Source organism: Mugil cephalus, chromosome 7, assembly GCF_022458985.1.
Source record: "Mugil cephalus isolate CIBA_MC_2020 chromosome 7, CIBA_Mcephalus_1.1, whole genome shotgun sequence".
NCBI classification, from domain to species: Eukaryota; Metazoa; Chordata; class Actinopteri; order Mugiliformes; family Mugilidae; genus Mugil; species Mugil cephalus.
In genome coordinates this window covers 7,860,232-7,868,260 of record NC_061776.1, presented here as the reverse complement: position 1 = coordinate 7,868,260, position 8,029 = coordinate 7,860,232, and the positions used below count along the sequence as shown (strand labels likewise).

Here is an 8,029-nt window from a genome sequence, read left to right as displayed (position 1 = left end):
TGTAAACTTTGTCTCATAACAAACTGCAAAAAATACTATTACAACTATAATATTAATAATTAATTTACTATATAAATCCTATTGAACTCTGTTTACCACCTACAAATAATAAATTCTTTCTGGGAAAATATATTTGTCATCATTAATTTAACTTGTTGTCGGTCATAGACACGTATTACAGCTTGTATTTTTGTTCATTCTGTGACTTTATAGAAAATAAAAGTCATGTTCATCATGTGTAACATTTTCAGCGTGGAATCAGTGATAGATCTATAGCACATAACACAGTGAGTGAAGGCAACGCAAAATATGTGATTCAAAAACATTTAATGACACTTGAATGAAGAAAGTAAACCTTCTTCTGGCACTAAAACACAACCATCAAAATAAACCTGAAAAAAACAGCATGTGCTGACTGTTCTGGGTCCTATATGTTCTTTTGCAGCAGTAGAATTAGCTGTGAAATAAACTGACACACACAAACACTAAATATCTTAAATACAATGAAAATATGTAAAACATGAAATGTAAATACTGCAGCATACTGCTATCTTACAGTGCACTGGCTTCAAGCCCACATTCATATACTGTAAATTCATTTCTAAACAATTCAGGATCATCATTTTGTTGTGTTTACAACGTATTCCTTCATTCTTTCTGTTCTTTGAAATGTATAGATCAGTTTATTTAACAGATATCTGAAGCTTATGAGGAATGTGCTTGAATGTGAAATGGAACTATTCAACACAACTACAGGTTAAAATCTGCCTACAAACCACAACATAATTGAATTTAATCCTTATATGTGTTAATATATGATTTAGTTTAAATATAAACTTCTTCTGAAGCAGTAACTTCAGCTTTGAACTTAACATCAAGTATCTAGTTGACCAGACTCTCTCTAACATACTGCTGTGATCCTCCCTACACAGCAGCGCCTCTGGTGGCTCAATAGTGGAAAGACGCCACTGGCTGTAAGAGAAAAAAATCCACAGGCAACTTTAAGATGTTCACTGTAAGATATTGAGCTCTATGTTCATTTGATTAGAGGAGAACTGTTTATTTTGTTTCCTGATCTTCTCCATGAGGTGGACACTGATGACGACAGACACCATGATGATCAGACCAACAGAGAACACGACTGTCATCACCACAAAGATGGAGACACCATCAGAGAGACCTGCAAACATGAGAAAACTGTCAGAGCAAAACCACAACAGGTTCAGATACATGAACCTTCATGTTATTATTAGATAAATGTTTTGTCTGTCAGTCTCACCAGCATGTAGGAGACAGAGATCCTGAATCTGTGTCATATTCTTCTGAGTCCAGCTGACTTGGTTGCTATGGTTACAGATGATCGCGTCATTCAACAGGTGGACACGGAGGGAAGCACCAGAGTTGGTGACCTTTGATTGGTCTCCTCCCTCCTGAGAGCAGGTTTTGGTGTCACATGTGAAAGTGCTGCTGATGTGTGAGACCTCTGTGCTGCAGGTCACAGTGAGGTTACAGGAGTCTGAGCTGATGGACACAGAGTCTGGATTCAGATCAACTGGAGACACTGGACCTGATGGAGGAAAGTAGGTGTGAGGAGGTTTACAAACATGACAGCAGATGTTCTCTGTCAGTGTGTGAAATGTTCAGAAACCTACCTTGAACTGTGACCATGTATTTAGCTATTGTTTGGTCTTTATCTCCTGTCACTCGTGCTGTATAAACTCCACTGTCGTCATCTTGTAGATTCTTTAATTTCACTGAGTAATTTTCCACAGAGAACTCAACCCTTCCAGTGTAACCTTCAGAGACTCTTGGTTTTCCACCAGGTGAATATCTTACTAAAACATTGCTTGTATCAAATGTCCAGAGAAACAAATCAAATTCCTTTGTAACATCATCCATGACTTCCAGAAGTACATCATCTCCTCTCTTCACAAACACATCAGTCACAGCACTGGACCCTGTAAAACAGTAGATACATAATAATGAAATTAGATCAATCATAAATACTGTATTTCTGTACCTAACTTCCAACACAATGTCAGTGATCAGTTAAATAATGATTGTGTATATTTATCTCATCTGGATTTGTTAAGGAGTGGATTCTCATTTGTAGCTGAAAACATCTTTACCTGCTTTGACTCAGTGTGTATTTATGACAAGTGACAGAGAAAGAAAGAGGTCAGTAAAAGTCTTATGGACTCTTCTGTTGATTGTTGTGTTTCTCAGTGTGCTGTGTATTATTATCCCATGTCTTTATAGAGTTTTAGCTGAAATAGTTGAGTGAAACCTCTTCATCATCAACAACCACTGATGTGTCTGTTGCTTTTATTTTCTTCCTTTTGGTTCCATCATTTGTTACGACAGAGCTCTCAGACGTACGACTCATTTATCTTTAAAATATATCTGAGCCTCAAAGAAACATGTGAACAAACAGTGACCATGTCAGTTTGTCCAAGTTCAGCTTCACAGCAGACATGTGTCTACTGCACATATGTCTGACTTATTGCATTGTTTAGCCTTGATTTTTATGAAATTGTTAGACCACGACATACTGAGGAAAAGAACATTTAAAAGCTGTTGTTTAACATTTAAATTCTACAGCGTTGAGTCTCTGAGTTACAGCAATCACACTATGATATAATACAAGTATAACAGCATGGTTCATCTGTTTGTATCAGGTTTTCATGGATAAAATGTCTAAGAACATTGTAGATTGTCTGTTTCCCTCATTACAAAACAATTCTGTAGAAAGATTTGGATACATGATGTTTTACTATTTAGTGTGGTGCTCTCAAATCTGATTTATATATTTATTGTCTGTAGTTAAATGTGAAGAAATGGAAGCTGATAGTTAAAACTGTCCAAACATGTTGATTACAGAACAAGTTTAAGAGAAGTCAGTTGTTCAGAGGAACTCTATCTATCAATCAGCCACAACATTAAAACCACCGACAGGAGAAGTAAACATTGACCATCTTGTGACAATTAAATGTGGATATGTGGATATTACTTTGTACCACCCACCTAGACCAGACCACACCCCCCCACCCCATAGCAATGACAGACACACACGCAGAAACACTTTGGGAATAACTAAAGAAAGATTGAGTTACCTTTGTCAGAATCTGTCGCTTCTTGTTGTGTTGTGTTGTACGCTTCCTGTTTTATTTTGAAAAGATTTGTCTTCCCAGTGTTTGTCAGTTTTACTTCCCCTCTTTGTTCCTTTTCCCGCCTTTGTTGATTAGCGCTGTGTTTCACCTGTGTCTTGTCACCATGTATTTAAGCCCACCCCACTATGTTTTCTGAGCCAGATTGTCTTAGAACCGTGTGTCTTTTCTTTCCAGCCTTCCTAGTAACTTCTGTTGTGCCTGTGGTGTATGACCAGTCTAGTTGTCTTGGTTTTTGGATTGTCGCCTGCTCCTTACCTGCTGGTTTGCCTGATTCTGTCTGCCCTTCCCTGTGTGACCTGCTGCTTCGCTCTGATTAAAGGTTCTGGATCGTGGACTCGGTACCTTTGTACCTTCCCTTCCTTTTGCAACTGGGTTCACGCTCACCAGCCCTTTCAACCTTAGCCTGTTATATTTATAGATGCTGCACATATATAAGGAATCACATGATTTAATTTATCTGTAACTGTAATTTAGAATAAAAGTAACATTGACCATAGATGTTTTTTTCACTGTTATTCTGAGGAAGTCAAACAGAGACCGTCACATATGCACATACTGACATATTCCATCTCCCAGCAACATGTTTTCTTGTTGAGTGCTGTCTGCATTATTGGTACGACTGTAATTTAGTTCAGTTACAGCACTGACCTGGAGCTTTTGGCTTGAATTTTTCCTTCTCACATGTCTGATGTTTTAGTTTTTCTCTAAACCTTCATACTTTTATTTGTTATTAGAGTAAATTTCATTTTAAAAGCTCATATTTTGTTAATAGAGACACAAGGTAAATTTGAAGCTGTATTATTTGACATAAAACATGAATTTACTATTTCAAATGCTACGTTTATACACTCTTATAAAATATCATCTCTTATAGCAAAAGTGACACAGAGTAAAATATCAAATTACAATATTTAGAAAAAAATATGTAAAAATAAATGTGTAAATCTAAGAATATGCATTACTGTATACTTATATGTAGCAGTTAGTATCCATGTAGTACATATTAAAGTACCTCAGAATGATCCCACCAACAAGTACGGTCTTTAAAGCTAAATTATTTAAGGTGATACGATAGTACTGCCACAACATCTCAGCTTTGAAAACAACAATCAAGAGACGAAGTAACAATAGTTGTAAAGTTCTAACCTTGACTTTGTCATGAAAAACTATAAATGTGTTGAGATGCCATTTTAAGCTATGAACACAGGAAGTGGTTGATGAAATAGACAAATGCTGCTGAAACATTAGTCCTCTCTCTAAAAAAACTGTTACAGCTACAATGTACTCTGGTGATATAGAACTTTAATATCTGCTTCTTTCTCCTGTGGTCGCATGCTGTTAGTTTCAATTCTATCTTTTATGGAGACATTTCAGAGCTATAGTATGAAAAGCAGATTTTAAAATTAAGAATATAAAAAACACCAACTTTTACTAATACAAGAATAAGATCTTACCTTGAATTTGACTTGAATATATCACAAAAACAGCCAATAAGAAAGATTTAAGTTCCATTTCAAAACATCCAGTTTAAGGATGTACACGAGCTGCTCCCTCAGAGCAAATGAGAAGTGTTGGTTCCTGTTTAATTATTTCTACTATAGACATTTACCACAGGGGGCGTCTTTAGTTCTGTGGAGACACTATGTATATAAGACGCCCATAGTTTGTCAAACTACAATGGAGAGACAAGGTTCATGTATCTGAACCTGTTGTGGTTTTGCTCTGACAGTTTTCTCATGTTTGCAGGTCTCTCTGATGGTGTCTCCATCTTTGTGGTGATGACAGTCGTGTTCTCTGTTGGTCTGATCATCATGGTGTCTGTCGTCATCAGTGTCCACCTCATGGAGAAGATCAGGAAACTAAAATAAAATCAAATGTACATAGAGCTCACTCTCTTACAGTGAAAAAATTAAATTTGCTTGTGGATTTTTTTCTCTTACATCACTGCTATTTTTGTTTTAATAAAATAAAAGCATGTTGTTTTCTAACAGGGATAAATAAAGTCCTACCTTGTCCTAAAATATCTTTCTCTGATACTTGGACTGATGCTCTGCATTGAAGCACCAGTCAACCAAAGTACTTCAGTACTTCATTCTTATTCAGTCTCTTATCTAGAAAACTTCAGCGTGAACTGCAGATTTTTTTTACAATTAAACACCTCGACTGCTTTTATATTTCGATATATTTCATCTTGTTTTTTTTTCTGTTATAATGTGTAAATGAGAAATGTAGCAGTATTGGAACAACTGTAGGAGTTTAGGAGGCTACAGACCAGCAACAAGATGTTTTTTAACAGCTTATGGTTGAAATTAGAGTTTCACATTGTTATCAAGTTCATGTTGGAGTCACTGCCACACCCAGTGTCATGGTGAATGTTTGCTGGAACTTTTCCCATTTTCCCTGAAAATGAGTGAACACAGAGTTAAGTGATTTAACTCACTTCAGCTGTTGGATTGGTCAGAGCTAATTTACATTTTTTTCAAATGAAATCCTCAAAAATATATACCTTGCATTACTTGTTGTGATCCTGTTTTATGTTTTTATTCAGTGAAGCAGTTTGTGTTGCATTTTTATTGTATGCAAAATACATAAATAAAGTTTGATTTGAATTTATCCTGATCCAGAAAGTTTCCCTGTTCTTAAAAACAAATCAACAACAACAACAAAAAACAGCAGCTGTGCATAGAATTAGTTTTCTTGTTGTACTGTAGCCTTCTTTCACTGATTGAAAGTAAACTACTACAAATCAGTTTCTTCACCTTAACCCTGTTTGGTTTCTCTTTGTCAGACATATTTTGTCTGATTGTGTCTCTGTCTGGTTTTTCTGTTGTTGTATTAACTCAGATATGTAGTAAATGAGGCCACTACCTCAATATACATACACTCATTTTTGTATTAACCAGACACATTAAGTGTATTTGCAAAAAGTATCAGTATCAGCTCAGTATCGCCGATATCAGCCTGGATTTTCCTCAGTATCAGATCAGAAAGGACTATATAAAATATAAAATATAGGAAAATGTGCAGAAAACCCCAGTTAAGATAAAGAAACCTTTAAAGTTTATAAAATTATGTTGTGAATGTTATTGTACAGAACAACTAGGTCGTATTAAGATCAGACATGAACCCCAAATATGTTTAATGTAGATAAACCTGCAGGATTTACAGAAGATGATATTTGTGATGATCAGAAGATCGTGCTCATATTCAAACCACATTTACTACCACATCCAGTGTCAGGATGAACCTTTATTAGAACTTCTGAATGATTATCTTTGTTTCATTCACCGTGCACATGAATAAACACAGAGTTGACTGATCTAACTCTTCAGCTGTTGGATTGGTCAGAGCTAATTTTACATTTTCTTAAAATGATCTCATCTCATCTTCCACTACCTCTTATCCTCACTAGGGACGTGGGGGTTGCTGGAGCCTCTCCCAGCTGTGATTGGGTGAGAGGTGGGGTCCACCTTGGACAGGTCTCCAGTCTATCACTGGACTAACACAGAGACAAACAACCATTTGCACTGAGGCTCACACCTAGGGTCAATTTAGAGTCACCAATCAGTCTAAGGAGCATGTCTTTTGGAGGCGGGGGGAAACCGGAGCACCTGAAGAAAACCCACGCAGACACAGGGAGAACATGCAAACTCCACCCAGAAAGGCCCGAGCTGGAATTGTTCTGAGGCTGGTTCTGAGCTTGTAACTGATCTTTAATAATCCAGCAACTTGAAATAAGTTTAATCAAATGTGTTTCTATGTCAAAATCAAAATTTTGTCAAACTACAATGGAGAGATGATCTAAGACAAGGTTCATGTATCTGAACCTGTTGTGGTTTTGCTCTGACAGTTTTCTCATGTTTGCAGGTCTCTCTGATGGTGTCTCCATCTTTCTGGTGAAGACAGTCGTGTTCTCTGTTGGTCTGATCATCATGGTGTCTGTCGTCATCAGTGTCCACCTCATGGAGAAGATCAGGAAACTAAAATAAACAGTTCTCCTCTAATCAAATGAACATAGAGCTCAATCTCTTGTAGTGAACATCTTAAAGTTGCCTGTGGATTTTTTTCTCTTACAGCCAGTGGCGTCTTTCCACTGTTGAGCCACCAGAGGGCGCTGCTGTGTAGGGAGGATCACAGCAGTATGTTAGAGAGAGTCTGGTCAACTAGATACTTGATGTTAAGTTCAAAGCTGAAGTTACTGCTACAGAAGAAGTTTATATTTAAACTAGATCATATATTAACACATATAAGGATTAAATTCAATTATGTTGTGGTTTGTCGGCAGATTTTAATCTGTAGTTGTGTTGAATAGTTCCATTTCACATTCAAGCACATTCCTCATAAGCTTCAGATATCTGTTAAATAAACTGATCTATACATTTCAAAAAACAGAAAGAATGAAGGAATACGTTGTAAACACAACAAAATGATGATCCTGAATTGTACAGAAATAATTTACAGTAAATGAATGTGGGCTTGAAGCCATTGCACTGTAAGATAGCAGTATGCTGCAGTATTTACATTTCATGTTTTACATATTTTCATTGTATTTAAGATATTTAGTGTTTGTGTGTGTCTGTTTACTTCACAGCTAATTCTTCTGCTGCAAAAGAACATATAGGACCCAGAACAGTCAGCACATGCTGTTTTGTACAGGTTTATTTTCATGGTTGTGTTTGAGTGCCAGAAGAAGGTTTACTTTCTTCATTCAAGTGTCATTAAATGTTTTTGAATCACATATTTTGCGTTGCCTTCACTCACTATGTTATGTGCTATAGATCTATCACTGATTCCACGCTGAAAATGTTACACATGATGAACATGACTTTTATTTTCTATAAAGTGACAGAATGAACAAA

At 36.4% G+C, this 8,029-nt stretch overlaps 1 protein-coding gene across 1 annotated transcript; it reads right to left on the bottom strand.

Moving 5' to 3' along the window:
- Nucleotides 1–310: 310 nt before the first annotated feature.
- On the bottom strand, nucleotides 311–4,732 carry LOC125011402 (SLAM family member 5-like). The gene is made up of 4 exons (XM_047590611.1): nucleotides 4,625–4,732; nucleotides 1,653–1,958; nucleotides 1,280–1,567; nucleotides 311–1,180 (listed from the first exon to the last, which is right to left on the bottom strand). The coding sequence occupies exons 1-4, from the start codon at nucleotides 4,680–4,682 to the stop codon at nucleotides 1,011–1,013; spliced, it is 822 nt and encodes a 273-aa protein (XP_047446567.1). The 5' UTR covers nucleotides 4,683–4,732; the 3' UTR covers nucleotides 311–1,010.
- Nucleotides 4,733–8,029: the final 3,297 nt, after the last annotated feature.

What these genes read in the sequence shown, in the direction of transcription:
- LOC125011402 (XM_047590611.1), bottom strand. Translation starts at nt 4,682, where the DNA reads ATGGAACTTAAATCTTTCTTATTGGCTGTTTTTGTGATATATTCAAGT. An exon ending in ATACATGGTCACAGTTCAAG is followed by an intron (nt 1,568 to 1,652) that starts GTAGGTTTCTGA and finishes TTCCTCCATCAG; the next exon opens with GTCCAGTGTCTCCAGTTGAT. An exon ending in TCTCTGTCTCCTACATGCTG is followed by an intron (nt 1,181 to 1,279) that starts GTGAGACTGACA and finishes TCATGTTTGCAG; the next exon opens with GTCTCTCTGATGGTGTCTCC.